A 16996-nucleotide genomic window follows, 5' to 3' on the forward strand; every position below is an offset into this window, starting at 1 on the left:
GCAGCAATAGAAGAAGCTGTTAATGAAAGCAGGATACAGTAATGGTAGTAGGAGATGTAATGATGGCAAGCCAGTAGCATTGGCAGGTGATGTTTAATCACCTTATTATTGCTGTAAGGTATAATAATGTTTTTGGAGCAAGAATCCAAGAAAAACTTATTCATTAGCATTAGTTGCAGGGGTTTTGAGCTCATTGATAATCCAGGAATAGTTCATTATTTATAGAAGTAAGCTGGTAAACTGTGTCAGGTGACAAATTGATTTGTTTCTCTGACAAAACCGCCCATTGCACTCAGGTTCCCCTCTGACAGCACACCGCCCACATGTGTTCAACTAAGTACTGGGAAAGCTCTGGCCAATGGTCCAGCCTGGGCATACAAACGTCCAAGAAGTTCGCAGTTCAAAGGTTTCCACATCCATTCTGGACACCAGCTAATATGAGTTTATATGGTTTAGGCACAGCCCCAACTGATATATTCTAAAGAACAATTTAAAGACTTACTGAGGACACTACTGCTCTTTATTTCAGCAACTTGAGGAACTGAGGCATGTTGGCCATGAAAGGAAACCTACCACTCTCTAGAAGGGGAACAAGTGGTTCTTCCACAGAGCCTCTTAATTTTTTGTTTCTGCTCTGATGGCAGAATGAGATCTGCCATTTTCCACCTGTATCAGGAATCCAAAAATGTGGCTAGCCAATAATGGTCCTCTTCTGCCTAAATTCTAGGGTACTTACACAGGAACTGAGGCGTGAATGAGCACATTCGCCAAAAATATTAGGTGACAGGATAACACGAGTCCTTGGTGTCACTGAGGACAATGGTGTCCTCAACAATCTCACTCTACTCACATAAAATGTCTGGGGGGGTAAATTGTACCCCTGAAAATCTGCCCTATGTCCTCCTCATTGCTGGCACTCCAACCCTTCTCCTCATGTTCCTCCTCTGCTTGCTGCTACCTCACAGTGATGAAGTCAATTGTGAAAGGATCCTCTATGCCCTGTGACCTTCGTCCTCCCTCTTCTGCTCTGCCTCAAATGCTCAGTCTATTATACCCCACAGCAAAACCAGAAGGATCAAGTAATTGATCCCCACCTTGTTGCAGCTTACCATTCTTGTCACTGCTTTGAATGCTCACAAGGAAGTACACATGTCCTAAACCAGGAGCCACTTACATGGTGAAAAGAGCTCTTAGATCCCCATAGCTTTTCTTCATCCCGTACTCACATAAATACTCATTGACAGACCACTGTTGCAGGTGTAGCTCTTGAAATATATTCATGGCCCTACCCAGGGTGGCTCCATGCTGACCTTCTTCCCTACTTGATGTGTCACAATGTAAACCTTTCAAACTCCCTGTCAGACTTTCAACCATATTGCTTGAGACAGTAGATGTAGTGGATGCAGCTGAAGATACTTATGTAGTAAAGGAGAGGTGTAAAGAGAAGATGCCTGTTATGCCACAGACAGAGGATGGAAACCACTATGGTGTTGTTATTGGCACATATGTCAACCACTTGAGTCTCAGCACCTTTAACCTATGTAAACCCCCTTGAGTCCCAGGGCTAGTAGGTTTTTGATATGTGACTGTTAAAATTGCTGCTTTGTTTTGCAGTCAACCTAACCAATCTTGACATTGTTTTTGGGGACAGTACTTTCTTTTGAGCTGCTGTAGTTAACTTTTTACATTAACAAGCTTGTGATTGGTTGCTAGGACCACCTGGAATCCTAGCAACCAATCACCTGCTGGATAACTTAAGAGGTTAACTGATGTTGCCGACCCCGCTTTGAATGATACACTTTATTTTTTTAGAAGTGAAAAAAATGATTTTCTGGTGATTTGGACCACATATAAAATGTAAATGATGAAGCAAAGTTTTTTTTCCTAAATTTGTCTGGAATCAAACAGTACCAAATGTGCATGTTTTTTTCCATGTTATGGGGAAAATATATAGTGTAGAAACAATGGTGTATGTATTAGATTTTATTTATGAAGCTTTTCTCTAACACTATGACATGACAACAAAGGCTGTTTCTTTGAAAATATATTGAAAGACCCCACACACTGAATCATTTTGAACAGAAAACAGTCTGAAGTGTTAGGATGGATATGTTTTGAACTTTTGTAATTCATATTTTTTAAATTAGGGTTGCTTGAAATAATCCTGTGGTGGTGCTCCCTTACATTCCTTCATGATGGATGGACTCCTGGCTTTATTCATGGAATAAGTAATGTGAAAACCATATATTTTGGGTCTGGGTTGTCCCTGTGGACATTCCTTTTCTACTACAGATAACAGGTTAAATCCACTTTGAGACCCTTGAATAAATGGAGTGTCAAAGGCTCCTGGAAAATGTTTACATAGTATAGTTTGGCTATATCACCTCAGCATGCTGGATCTAGTTTATATACACAGCCATCATGCCTGGAAGATTATGTCAGAAAAGAGTCTATCAACCTATATCTGCTCCTGAGGATTGCCTTACCTTTTCAACAGTGCATGAAATTGTTGATAAGTCCTTCCTTTGATTGATCTGGAAGCTCTAATTGCAGCCTATCTATGGATTAAGTGGACAACCTTATACATTTATAATTTAATACTTCAGAGCCATCTTAGTTCACTTTAAAGTGGAACTTTACCCATAGCAACTTGAAAAAAATAATGTTATTTAGCAAGGAACATACATTCCACATTAATAATTATGCTACCTATATTAGTGTGTGCTGGAAAATGCCTCTTACATTGTTCCTGTTTCTTCTTTGCGGAGGCCACCATTTTGACCCTGAGCAGCAATAAATCTTTGTTGATCTGTCAGCGGCTCAGCCTCTACATTTACGCACAGTACACAGAGAGCAACTGAGCATGTGCAGAGCTGGGTGAGATAGTGTATTATTAGATTTTAAACAGTATAGACACTTGGGGGTTTATTTACTAAAGCTGGAAAGTGCAAAATGTGGCTCACTTTTGCATAGAAACCAATCAGCTTTTAACCTCAGCTTGTTCAATTAAGCGTTGGCAATAAAACCTGGAAGCTGATTGGTTTTTATGCAGAAGTGAGCCGGATTTTGCACTCTCTAGCTTTAGTAAATAAACCCCTTAATTTTTTTATGTTTTTCATAGCTATACATGCAAAAGAGGACAACCTGAAGTGACCTAGCAGGACTTAATTTTATGACTAAAGGCCCACTTTAAGATCAATGATATCCTCTATATAGGTATCCAATGAACTTGGATAACACATTTATTACAAGTTTCTATGTCTATGTTCTTGGATGTACCTGTATATATGCACCTTATCTATTAGAAGGATCACTTAGGGTGGAGTTTGTTTTTAACAGATACACCTGTGTTTTTAATATGTGTGTTGTGTCTTTAACCACTTGCCCTCCTGAGGATTTACCCCCCTTCCTGACCAGGCCATTTTTTGTGTTAAGGCGCTGCTTTACTTAAACTGACAATTTTGCGGTCATGCAACACTGCACCCAAATGAAATTTATGTCCTTTTTTCCCACGAATTGAGCTTTCTTTTGGTGGTATTTGATCACTTGTGCACTTTTTATTTTTTGCTCTATAAAAAAAGACCGACAATTTTGAGAGAAAACCAATTTTTTTTACTTTTTACTATTAAACGTGCCCAGTACAAAAATTTTAAAAATCAAATTTCATCATTAAATTTACATCAAAATGTATTCTGCTACATGTCTCTGCTAAAAAAAAATCCCAATACGTGTAAATTAATTGGTTTACATGAAAGTTATAGTGTTTACAAATGGCAGTATAGACACTGGAATTTTTTTTTCTATTAGTAATGGCGGCAATCAGCGACTTATAGTGGGAATGCGGCAAACATTCTGACACTGGGGGGAACTGATCTGGTGTCACTGACATCTCCAGTGACACCAATACAGTGATCAGTTCAGTGCTAATAAAAAGCACTGACACTGTACTAATGGCACTGGCACAAAGGGGTTAACAAAGGGGTTAACATGAGGGGCGTTCAAAGGGTTAACTATTAAGTAAACGAAACAGTCCTCCCCCGTCGGAGATCTTCGGAAATCACTGTGTCAGGTCGGTGAGGTAGTTTGAATGGCTTTGTATGTCATTTTTGTATGTCATTGTATGTCATTGACTATGTATGTTTGTAAATCTGACATAAGCCCAAACCATACTGCTAGGGTATTTCTAAAATCTGTTGAAATAATCCGTAAATCTATATGTTGTTAGAAGGATTTTAAATTGTAAGTTGTAACATTACCATGTACTGTAATAAAGCATACACTTGCAATATATGTGTGTTAGCTTGTCCTTTTTGTCTACTACTTAGATTGTAAGCTCTAACAAGCAGGGCCCTCTGTTTCCTCTTGTAACAAATTTGTATTGTAACTGTAATGTCTACCTTCATTTTGTAAAATGCTGCGCAAACTGTTGGCGCTATATAAATCCTGTATTATAAAAATAATAATAATAATAATACTTCTTAGATATTGACCTCACCTATTACTCTGGAATGATATATACTGTAAATGGTTGAAAGCTATGGTTCATAAAGCTTGCACATTGTGTATAAATGCTGTACATGACCACCACTAATATGTCTGTCTTATTTAAAGAACACAATGAAGCTAAATACTTTGTTTTCAGTAGTTTTATTGAAAAAAAACGCCTCTTTTGTTTCAGAAATAAATAAAAATATAAGGCAGTGAAATTCACAATTTGCAGTTAAAATTTTTCAGACAGCAAATCTATTTTCATAGTCTTGCAGGTTATTTCAAACTGCTTTGAGAACTAAGAAACACTATATTCTGAAATTTGTCAATACTAAATATACAGCACAAACATGCAATTCCATTTTCTGCAGGACTGACTGCAATTTGGCATACATGTAACTGTTAATGTGTCTACAATATAAACCTGCACCCAACAGGCGCACTATGTTTAGCTATGTTGAAAGGTTTCTGGATGCCTAAAAGGAGGCAGCGTACAAAAAGCAGTATATTCCCTACAAAGTATAATGCAGGTGTGAGTAGAAGGGTACATGTTGTACAGAGAAAATGGTTTGTATAATGGGCATTCTAGGACTGGCAACATGGTCTACAAAGCAGGGATGACATAAGTTTCTGCTATATAAAATTCTATAAAATTTTGTATCTTTATTCACACATTTGGAAAAAACAAAAGCACAACATATTTTACAAGCATTTACGCACGCATGGGATAAGAAGCACCCTACTGTTTCTACGGTGAGATCTACTAATCGCAGTATAAACATAAACAAGGTATGTGTACATATGGGCAAGTGCATTTCTTGATTGCAGTATCCTGTTAGGAAATTGGAAAGCATGCTATCTACTTACTCTCCGTGTATTGTTTCACTGTTGTAACCAAGTAATGACACATATAGGGTATTAAATACAAAACATTTTATGATTTCACTACATTCTTTCTTAGGGATCTTCTCCATCGCATATGTTCAGCATAGTCTGGCTGCATGTCATGTCCATAGTCCTCATCATCTGGTCTTTCTGGTGATATTTGAACTACGTAGGGTTGACTGTCAGGCTCAATTGGTCCACTTTCAGGTTGATAAGGTTCTGGTTAAAAATATTTGTCCGATTGAACAAAATAATTATCTCATTATATTAATCCATGGACATATTGTATGATACATTTTACTTTTTTTATACAAACATGTCTACATATATATTGGCATTCTATATATAGACAAACCTATATATAGATTTACCTATATATGATATCAGATTGGCTAGCTGTTTAGTTCTACATTATTTGGTATATGCAAGCTCATTAAATATATCTTGCAAATACCTCAAGACATAAAAATGCATTTGATTTTGCTGTGTTTCACAGTTTATATACATTCTAAAGGTTAGATGCTTTCTTATTATTTGATAGTTAGAAGTCAGAGTGTCATCAATTAGGGACAGATATTTTAGTGAAATATTACACATTGTATAATAAAATGCATTTGGTATTGGATTATACATTGTATAATTCAATAGGTTTTTTTTTTCTTGGAACATGGTGCATGTTAGCTGAAATAATTTATAAGTAAATTGTTGTGATTAACTCTAATCTGCAACAATAAATAATGTAATACATAATGCTAGAGGCATTGTTATATATTATAATGTTCAGCTACATACAAAGTTAAATGCTTTAGAGGTTATGTTATTACTCAGTCTTGCCTGAGAGGCAGTAGCACCGTAGAACTTTCAAAGGGATGAAGGGTCAATGGTTATTCTAGCAGATAGCAAGCAGCAGGCTTTAATGTATTAGCATCATGTAAAATAATGTTAACTGATTTTAGTGGATATGTTGTCATACAATCATTTACAAGCCACAATTAGTTTATTATTTACATAAATCATTTCTATTTCCATATGTTAAATCTCTATTTAGAAGGGCTACTTCAGATACAGTAGTTAGTAGCTATATTGACCTCTCATATAACTGAGGCCCTGTTTTTTGTTCTCATACTTGACATGGCTTTTTGTCGCTACAGAAATGCAAACAGGCTTTGTAAGCTGACATCGCTGTCCTGGTTTCCATTCCGTTGTTAGTATAGAAAATAGTCCCCTTTTTTGTGATGGCAATACAAGTCATTAGCTATATCCATGGTGAAATTTCCCAAAAAAATCATTTCAGAGTAAGCACGTGCGCAAACATCTCAGAAACACGATTTTCATCAATTCAAACTGTAAGCAGCACTGGAGACTAAAATGTGTTAGCCGGAACCTGAAACAGGTCAAATATTTGTTAGTGTTTAAAAGTAAGAGATGCAAAATACATTGTTTTCCACCTAAATACAGTACAGACAGTTCAAGGATTCTTATATAAATCAAAATGAAACTGATACATGCTTTTCTACAACAATTTTGTGTACCTTTTGTTTCCTCTTCTGCATGTGCATTTGTTCGTATGTACAGATCAGTGTTTTGGGATATGCACTGACTAGGGGGTAAGATAGAAGGAGACTAGTAAAACTGTGCTGGACATTACCTACTGACCCCAGAGTAATGTGTCTTCCATTGAGTATAAAAAAAAAATACTGCTGTTGGAGCCTGCTGCTAGGCCCCCATCCGACACTATGGCCCATCAGCATGTTGGGCAGCCTCACAAATAGATGTATTTTTTTCGCTCTCTGAAAAAAGGGACAAGAGACAGCAGAGCCCTACATAGTGTAGTTTATTTGTTTTTTCATAGTCACAAATAGCAAAGGATAGTGAAATAATATTACTTATGTGTGGGTAGGTTGCAGTGGAACATGAAAAATGGTACGCAACCTTGTCACCCACATAAAGACTACACTGTATTTGTCTCTACACTGATCTTTCTTTTGATGGGTGGTCACATTTAATGCATAGGTAAAACCACACTTAGTCCTTCAGGCTGGACTATGTCAAGAGTGGTTGGTGGGATAAGAGATGTACAAAAAAAGTGTATTTGTGACACATACTCTAAAGAAGTGTTGTATATCAATGAAATGCATTATATAGTATTTTAATGTAACTACAGCAAAGAAATAGATTTTATTATGGGCATAAGAACACTATAATTGCCTGCTCCAAACACAATATCCACCAGGCACCTCTGAAACATGAAGAATGGAAGGAAAGGGGTGGGCAAGATTCGGCAGAGTGTGGTAAAGCATTGCTTGTAAGAAAGGCTGTGACAGGTGATGCATTATTTATTATTTTAATTAATAGAAATGATGAAAAAGATGGGCCATTTGAAATTTTTTTTGTATAATAAATATATCTAAATTATATAGAATTAATGTACTGTATGTGTTTGCAGCAGCACAAATAGATGCGTTTATCTATGACTGCTTAGTCACATGTATATAGGGATACATACAAACAAGGGCAGGAACTTTTTCCACCTTAAAGGAAACACCTACCATAAGAAAAATATAGGGGCTGCCATTTCTAAAAAAAAATGTGAGTTCCTTGATTATTCTGCTGATCCTCTGGTTGACAAATTTTCTGAGCCACTACCACAAATGAAATATGCAGGACATCAAGGACTGATTTAACTTGCTGCAAGCTTTTTCTGGGCCACAAAATAATGGAGTCAGGGACAGCCAGGCACCTAACATTTTAAGAAGAAGTCTACCATCCAAGATGGCAGCTTCAATCCAATGGAGCCAATGACAGCCATGATACTTCCTAGGTAACTTGCCCAAGCAGCATATCAAACCATTTATAGCCATCCTAAGGCTATATATTTTTCTAAAATGAAAGAGACAGCAAATATGTTTTTAATTTAAGATAGATGTGCAATGCATAATTTGAATATATTTACACTCACTATCAATTATTGCATGCATTGTTTGTGAATTAATGTGGAGCATGAAATACATTAAAGTAAACAATGAAGAAGAATAGAATTATTATATTCAACATCAACAATCAGTTGTTTAGAAATCAAAATCATGAAATCACATTAGCAAAGGTATTATATCTTGATAGCATCCACAAACCATTACAACAATATAATTAGTAACATACCTGGATATCCTTGGCCATTGTAAGGAATACTTGCACATAGTGAAGCATCACAATACCCAGGTGGACCAACAGGACCTCTAATTCCTTGGTTACCCGGCCGGCCTGAAGGTCCTGGAGGCCCTGTGGAACCTGTAGAGCCTGGTGGTCCAGTTCTTGATTCACCTGGTGGTCCTGATTTTAAAACAAATACAAAATTCTGTAAGGTTTGTTTTCTATTCTTTTAGACTAGAACTAATAATTAATCTGGCACTGAAACTGTCTAGACATATAGACATACTTGTACAATGCTAGGGCAAAAAATGTCAGAGTCTGCATCTGTTGTTAATGAAGACACCACCAAAATAACCAAAACATGTTGAATTCTCTGGCAATATTTATTTTTACAATGCATCCACACAATGTCTATTGTACTCAGGATCATATCTGGCAAGGCAAGGACAACTTAAAAACATCAAATAATTCCTTTGGTTTGTTTCCACATCTAAAATATAATGACCTCTAGGGAAACTACCGCATACTAAAGCACACAGCAGTCTAACTCAAATGTATTAGTGCATTAAATCTGCTACCCTGTGGCCCAAGGGCAGATGAAGTAATGTTTTTTTTGGAAGCAGTACTATTATGGTTAGCTAAAATGTAAATCTTGAATCAAGTGAGGATAAAATTGTTGCAAGCATCTTGTACATTTTGTAATTAAAAACTGTGTTTTAACTACAAATTAAATACAGAAACAGCCAGATAGCTATCATGCCAGACATTGGCAGATAATCAGAGCATACAACAAGTAATACATTAGGGGGCTGCTAGCTTAGAATGGAGTACTATTTGTAAAGTTGTATGTTATCCAGTAACAGTTGAAAAGGACACCAAGAAATACAGGTTTAGAAGTAAAACTAAGAATCTGCTTCCATACTCAAGTGTTCCACATTTAGTTTGACAAAGCACAGTTGGTTCAGATGACTTCATCAAGCAAAGTATTACATTAATGGCCATGTGAAAAAGGAACATATATTAATGAGCATAGTGGAAGATTAGAACCTTGCAAAGGACAGGAGGATCCCCTAACAAAATCTCACAATACTGGCCCATCACATAAATATCACCTAAAATTAAAGTTAGAAAAGAGAGCCAATTCCTTTTTTGATTATTAAGTAGCCTTTTTCTTTTAATACTCACCTCTTTGAATTACACAGTTGGAAAATATATGTGATGTACTTACAATTGATATTACCAGCTTTTAAAAGTTGTCCTTAAAGGACCTACACCTACACCCACAAAAATATGGTTAATATGCCACTAAACCTTTTTCTTTAGTCTATGCTAAATAAACATACTCACAAGCTCAACAGATCCTGCGTGGTCTTCTTCCTTAATGCTCTCCTCCTGCATCATCCTCAAAAAAAAGGTATTAAAAAATGCAACTGTGTGAAAGGGGGGGGGGGGTGGAGAAATATTACATAAATGAGTAAAAGTGAGTGAAGGTCCACTTTAAATCTAAAGGCTTGAATGATGATTGATGATCTACCTAACAATAGTGGAGTGAGAGGTAAGTTATTCCTTCCAGGTATCCTCAGGAAAGATTTAAAAGGAGTTAGCCCCTTGAAGATAGAGAGGTAAACTTGAACAGCTAGCTCCACATCCAAACAACAGAAGGATATCTCCTTGGGATGTACCTGGTTCACTGGGTTAGGGTGAAAGGGAGAAACCACCTTAGGGAGAAAAGAAGCCTTAGGCTTTATGGCAGCCTTGTAGCACCTGAAAATGTGCCTTACCAGACAAGACCACTAACTTAGAAACATGCCTCATAAAGGTGATGGCAACAAGGAAAGGACCCTTGTGAGTGAGAGTAGACAGAGGAATCTGTCTCATGAGTTTAAAGAGTATGTAAACCCAACATTTCATATTCCTGATATGTGCCTGCTGTACCATGTACTTGTATGAAGAAGTGTCCTGTTCTTTTTGTATTGCTTCCATTGTGTGAAACCCCTGGTGTTCCTGCCAGTCCCTTTGCTTTCCTATTAAAAACTGACTACATTAGTATGAGAGTAAAGCATGGTCATTTCCCTAGCTGTGCTGGGAACTCAGTGTGCTCCTCAAATGATCAGACTTCTACTCACATGCCACCCCCCGCCCCAAACATTCAATGGGAAGTTCAATGTGCTGTTGTTTCTCCTCCCCGGCTCTCTGTTCTCAGCTGCATAAGGAGCTTAGAGGATATGTGATCACTTATAAAACAGGGAAAAAAGGTATTTATATTTTTTTTATATATAGATACAAATGGGAAGGGCAACACATTGGCAGTGTTGAGTAATCACCACACAATGCAGGTAGATGTTGATGCAGTTGTAAAGATGGGGATACTCAAGAAGGAATTATTGATATCCATGGAGACCAGAAGTTCTCCAAGATGAAAAGCAGCAATATTTGGCCTAATAGATTCCTGATGCTGAATTTTTTCAGTTGAAGACATTGAGGGGTTTATTTACTAAAGCTGGAGAGTCCAAAATCAGACTCCCTTCTGCATAGAAACCAATCAGCTTCCAGGTTTCATTGCCAAAGCTTCATTGAACAAGCTGAGGTTAGAAGCTGATTGGTTTCTATGCAGAAGGGAGTCTGATTTTGGACTCTCCAGCTTTAGTAAATAAACCCCTGAGAGTCTTTAAGTCCAGAATGGGGTGAATTCCTCCTTTTGCTTTGGAGACAGTTAACAGGTTTGAGTAGAAACCCTGACATTTTTCTTGTTCTGGAACACTGGCAATGACTCCCTGAGATAGAATCTGTGTCAAAATATTAGGCAGATCTCCTAGTCTTTGCTGGGATGTTGGCAGGGCTGGCAATAAGAAGCAGAGGAGAGGTAAAGTTTAAAATTTTACATTGTAGCCAGGCATCTAAGTTGCTTTCAGACCAAGTGGTTGCAAATGTGGAGGTGTCCCCTCATTGCAAGAATTAATTATTCACAGGCTTTGAGGTTTTTGGAGTCCAAGGCTTGCTGTGGGACTAGGTCCCAGGCTTGGACTTGGGCCTAGAGAACTGGGAGAAGTGACCTCATCACCATAAGGCAGTGGGGAGCCCAAAGAAGATCATCCTGAAAGGATCATGACAGTGGGATAGTTTATTAGAGAGTGGTAATGTTGAGAGGGTGCGCATGTGCATGCAGTAAGTGGCACACATGCGCAGTGAGGTAACACAATGGAGGAATGCACAGATTCAGAACAGCAGGTGCTGGTCACCAATTTTAAAGGGACCCATGCAGTGTTAGAAAAGCAGCACCATATTTAAAAATGGCACAGGGCCCCTTCTAGCCACTGGCCTCTGACCATAAAAATGTTGTGGCTGGAGCTCCAGTGTTAACCCCTGCAGGGCACAACTAGAGCATCCAGCATGTTTCAGGCTCCCTTAATGAGAAAGGCCATAAATTAACCACAGCAGTTGTCCAGAAGTTACCTTGTAGTTGCCACAATGCAGAAAAGCTGGAGAGTGCCAGGAAGGATCCAGTTGAACACACTGCATCCAGACAGTCTATGCCCACTCTGGTGAGCATACTCCCTAAGGAGTATTCAGGAAAAGGGTTTCAGCAGTAGATGGATTGTGACCCTGGACTTGTAAAGCACTTTGTAATTGACTCTCACAGTACAACAGGGGTCTTACAGAGCACTCGCAGAAGCAGGAATTTAGCTAGACTCCTAAATGCAAGTAGGAGCAAATAGACTAATATAGTTACTTTAGCCCACTTATAGGATGTGTGCCAGATTGTTGGTGCCTCAAAGAAAAGATGGTACTGAACTTTTTGAAGAGTTTTGAGGATGTTTGTTATAATATTCCCCTATGCTGCCTTTAAAATGGATTGGCTTCCCTTGATGGTAAGTGAAATTCTAATATGTAACACGTGTGCAGGCAGAGGAAGTCAATCAGCAGTTCTGCTTGTACATAAAATTTTCCCATTGCTGCAGCCCTGTTTATAAAGCACCGGTCCTTCAATACATTGAGTAATACAGACTACATGGTCCATCAATACAATAGCACAGAACCTGCTTACAGCAGTCTCTTTTATAGATTATGTTAGGAAGCAGAGGCGGGAGGTGAAATGGATATAAACTATTGTTTAACATTTAGGTCCACGTTAATAAAAAAAACAATAAGAAAAAGAGGTAATTTATTTGTAGATCAATTTCCTTTATAACCAGTTGTCTTTGAACATCTCTGTTTATCACATATCAGCTAATTTCCCTATCCAACAGTATCACTGCTTTGGGGCATATGATCTCACACTACAGACACACTTCCTCTGACCTCTTCACTGCTCTTCACTGAAGCACCAACAGTTCTTCTCCTTCTGATTTAGAAAGTGGTGGGACTAGTGCAGAATTTCTACTCATTCTTTTTGACCACATTGAATGATACTTTCTGTTGTAGAGGTGCTAATAGGTAACAAATGAATCCAGCAACCTTTTGTAGACTCCTATACAATGTTGGCTCAATGTACAACCATCCTTACTTATTTTAAAATCATCTAGCAACTGTGTGGTAAACTATTTCACACCAAACCCAAATCTAGCTTGCAGGATAACCCACAAAACTCTTTAATATCAAAATAAGTACAGATTTAAAGGAGTTAATTTAGAGGGCTAGGTTTTAGGCTGGATTTTAAAAATTTTTAAAGATCAATTTTTTGATAGTTAAATTAAGAGTTGTGGTTTGGGGTCAGGGATCATCTAGGGCATTTTTCCAACCTATTTTTCACTCCAGAACTCAAGTGACAGAGCTACCAATTGCCAGGTTCCAGATAGTGAAAACCTGCATACCTTGTTATTTGTGCATAGGGAGTAAATATTATCCACATACAATGACAACTTGCAACCTTTGGAGCAGGCAGATAATGTTTGTACTAACCTGGTGGTCCAGGGAGGCCTCTGGGCCCTTGGGACCCAATTCCAGAATTACCTCTTTCCCCTTTTTCTCCTGGTATTCCTAGGGTAAATACAACATGGCATTTTTTATAGTACACAACTGCAATACTACATTTGGTGACAAGTATTTTCACAAATGGTTTCAATATGTGACAAACCACTGTCTATACAAATGTACAGTACATAAAGTAAAACCAATTTCAGAGGATTGTAATTTTTTTTTTTTTTGGTTAATGTAAAAATAATTTGATCTTTTCTATTAATACTAACACCTGTTTTATATTACCTCTTTCTCCAGGTGGTCCTTGAGCACCAGGTGTTCCTGGGAATCCAGATCTTCCTGCAGATCCAGGTTCACCTCTCATTCCAGCACTGCCTGGAGGACCAGCTGGACCTGGAGGTCCAGGCTGATTGCGATTGGAATAATAGTCATTTGGAATCTGGTTCAACATTTGATTAAATCTGCTCATTTGGCCTTGAAAGACAGAAAAGGTATATATATCAAAGGAAGGTAAATTATCAGCATACATCTATACATGAGTGTAATTCAAATAGTCCGGTTAAAACCTTTAGAGTTGGTAAAGTGGTTTAGATGTTAACGATCAGATGTCAGTATGTTTTATGACTGTAAATGTTTTATATATGGAATAAGAGCATGTAAGTGGAACAACCTCCAAGCATAAGTGGTAACAAAACATTTTAAATATGCGTAGTACAGTCTGGGATTTTACTCAGAGGGAAAATTGGCAAGCTGGGTGGGCCAAATGCTTATCTGCCTTAAACGTCCATTCACTTCAGAGTTTTCTTGGCACTGAATGGTCTGCAGTAGTGCTGGAAGGCAATCATTAACCAGTAATACTGACATTCTATAGTATACATAAAAAACACTTCTCTTCCCTTGTATCAAACACGTATAATGTAGAAAGTAATGGAAAAAGCATGTGAAAAGGGGGTAACCACGGAAGCACTGAGGTCATTATGACATTATCCATGAACTTACAATTCCCTACTACTGAAACAATTTAAGTATCTAAATGAAGGTATTTACTTTATATTGTAGAAGCATAGAGCTGACAACAGGGAATACAGTGTGCACACTTCCAACTTTTGATAGCCCTGGGTAACTATGAAAAGGCAAGTTTAAAAAGATGCATTGGTAGTTTTATTCAGTTAAGTTTTATTTCTTCAGTATGTATATCTATCTGTTCCATGAATGCTGAATCGTATATGTTGTTTACCAGTTTAGGTGAAAAATAACTACTTGAGCCCATCTGGGTAAAAAGACAGAAGGGTTCCCAGCTCCAAGAGCTAATTTGTAAATAATGGAATTCTCTGTTTTTGAAAGTGCTAAGAAGAATTAAAGTTACCCAATTTTGTAAATTCTACTTTATCTATGCATCAAAATAGGTATTTTGTGTATATTAATTATGAAACACTAATAGTTCTCTGCTATGGAAATATGCACAGTCTTTATATATTCAACAATCTAACCTTAGGAATACAAATATGTATTTTCTTCAAACAATTTAATGTACTTATTAATTTAGACTAAACAGAGGGTTGGCAAATGTTTTTGTATAAATAACTTCCATGTGTAGATAAATCTACATTTTCCTTAAGCTAACATCTCTTTATTTCAAGTCTTTTCAAAAGTTTTACACTGGGAAACTTTGTTATACAGCCATCCTTGTGTTTTTAATTATCCCATAAATTATACATATTGTGGATGTCATACCATAAAACACATTGGTCCTTGCTGTGAACCAAACCTAATGTCCTCTATCAAACTAGTTTCCAGTTGCCTCCTATGATGCACAAAATGGTAGGTCAAGTTTCTTCCAAAAGAGGCTCTAAAGTGTGCTAGTTTGGCAATGTATTGTGATCTCCTTCAAAGAAAGGGACTGTTATGAAAAGTTCACTGTAAAATATTTTGTAATATGCTGGTATTATAAAGATATAGTATATAAAATAAATATTAGTGACTAATAGCTACTACCTGCTTTAGCATTGCTCTGTTTACACGTTTTCAGGACCACAATATTTTCTACCCCTGTCAGAGATACTGTCATTTGCAAGATGCCATAAGAGTAACTCACACATTGAGACTGGTTCACATACTATATATTTAACAAGACGGTGGCAAAGAAATGAGAAATGCTGTAATAGGAGCTGCACCTAACCTCCTGTTTCTAGATGTGGAAGGGAAAGGAGTGGTCTAAGTTGATTCCTACTTTCCCAAAAAAGGTGAATCAATAAAGAGATGGGAGTGAGGGTAGCATGATTTTAAAATTGTACTAGGACACCTACTGCAGTAGCTATGAGGTTATAACAAAATATTATTTTATTATCATAGCGTCTTAAATGTCTTGAGTTTGGTGTGCAGTGGAATAAAAGTCCTTACAGATTGTCTTCAACTTACAAGCTGACCTCAATGCACTGTTTAATTGGGCATCTATGTGGCAAATTAGATTTAATGTTGATAAATGTAAGGTTATGCACTTGGGGGCTAAGAATATGAATGCATCATACATACTAGGAGGGGTACAACTGGGGGAATCAATGGTGGAGAAGGATCTGGGGATTCTGGTAGATCACAAGCTTAATAATGACATGCAATGCCAAGCTGCGGCTTCTAAAGGGAGCAAAATACTTTCTTGTATTAAAAGAGGTATAGACTCCAGAGAGAGAGATATCATATTACCCCTGTATAAATCATTAGTAAGACCTCATCTGGAATATGCAGTTCAGTTTTGGGCACCAATTCACAAAAAGAACATTGGGGAACTTGAGAAAGTACAGAGAAGGGCAACTAAACTGATACGAGGCATGGAGGAGCTCAGCTATGAGGAAAAATTAGAGGAACTAAATGTATTCTCTCTTGAGAAGAGGAGATATGATCAACATGTATAAATGAGAGGGATATGATCAACATGTATAAATACATCAGTGGTTCATATAGTGAACTCGGTGTAGAGCTATTCACCCTGAGATCATCACAGAGGACAAGGGGGTACTCTTAATATCTGGAGGAAAAGTAATTTAATCTCCAAACATAGAAAGGTTTCTTCACAGTGAGAGCTGTGAAAATGTGGAATAGACTCCCTCAAGAGTTGGTTCTGACCAGCTCAGTGGATTGCTTCAAAAAAGGTCTGGATTATTCCTTAGATACACAGAATATAACTGGATACTAACATTTATAGGTAAAGTAGATCCAGGGAATATCCGATTGCCTCTCGGGGGACCAGAAAGGATTTTTTTTTTCCCAGCAGAAGCAAATTGGATCATGCTTTGCTGGGGTTATTTTGCTTTCCTCTGGATCAACTGTGGGTATAGGATTATAACTTTTTTTTTTTTTTCTATGGTTGAACTAGATGGACTTTTGTCTTTTTTCAGCCAGATTAACTATGTAACTATGTAACTGAGAGATATTACACAATCTAAATCACAGTAGTTGCAGTGCTAAGAAAAAACTCATTTACAGTGTGTACATACAATAGCATAGTTATCAGTAGTAATATTTGATCTCCTAAAGCACTAAGTGTAATAACATGTTAGAT

The 16996-nt window shown here is 37.4% G+C and overlaps 1 protein-coding gene across 3 annotated transcripts in view; it reads right to left on the reverse strand.

Moving 5' to 3' along the window:
- Nucleotides 1-4631: 4631 nt before the first annotated feature.
- The window catches only part of COL12A1 (collagen type XII alpha 1 chain), a 252311-nt gene continuing 239946 nt past the window's right edge, over nucleotides 4632-16996 (reverse strand). For 2 of the 3 annotated variants that reach the window (XM_089681387.1, XM_089681390.1), the window contains 4 exons: nucleotides 13726-13914; nucleotides 13423-13500; nucleotides 8533-8703; nucleotides 4632-5592 (listed from right to left, as the gene is read on the reverse strand). In XM_089681387.1, coding sequence (XP_089537513.1) covers nucleotides 5423-5592; nucleotides 8533-8703; nucleotides 13423-13500; nucleotides 13726-13914 — 608 coding nt within the window. In that variant the 3' untranslated portion in view covers nucleotides 4632-5422. Of the gene's footprint in view, nucleotides 5593-6257; nucleotides 6758-8532; nucleotides 8704-13422; nucleotides 13501-13725; nucleotides 13915-16996 lie in introns of those variants that run through there. The other variant, XM_089681388.1, reaches the window with a different exon arrangement.

The sequence above is a fragment of the Staurois parvus genome, unplaced genomic scaffold, assembly GCF_062004578.1.
Source record: "Staurois parvus isolate SC_StPar_1 unplaced genomic scaffold, SC_StPar_1.0 ptg000264l, whole genome shotgun sequence".
Classification (NCBI taxonomy): Eukaryota; Metazoa; Chordata; class Amphibia; order Anura; family Ranidae; genus Staurois; species Staurois parvus.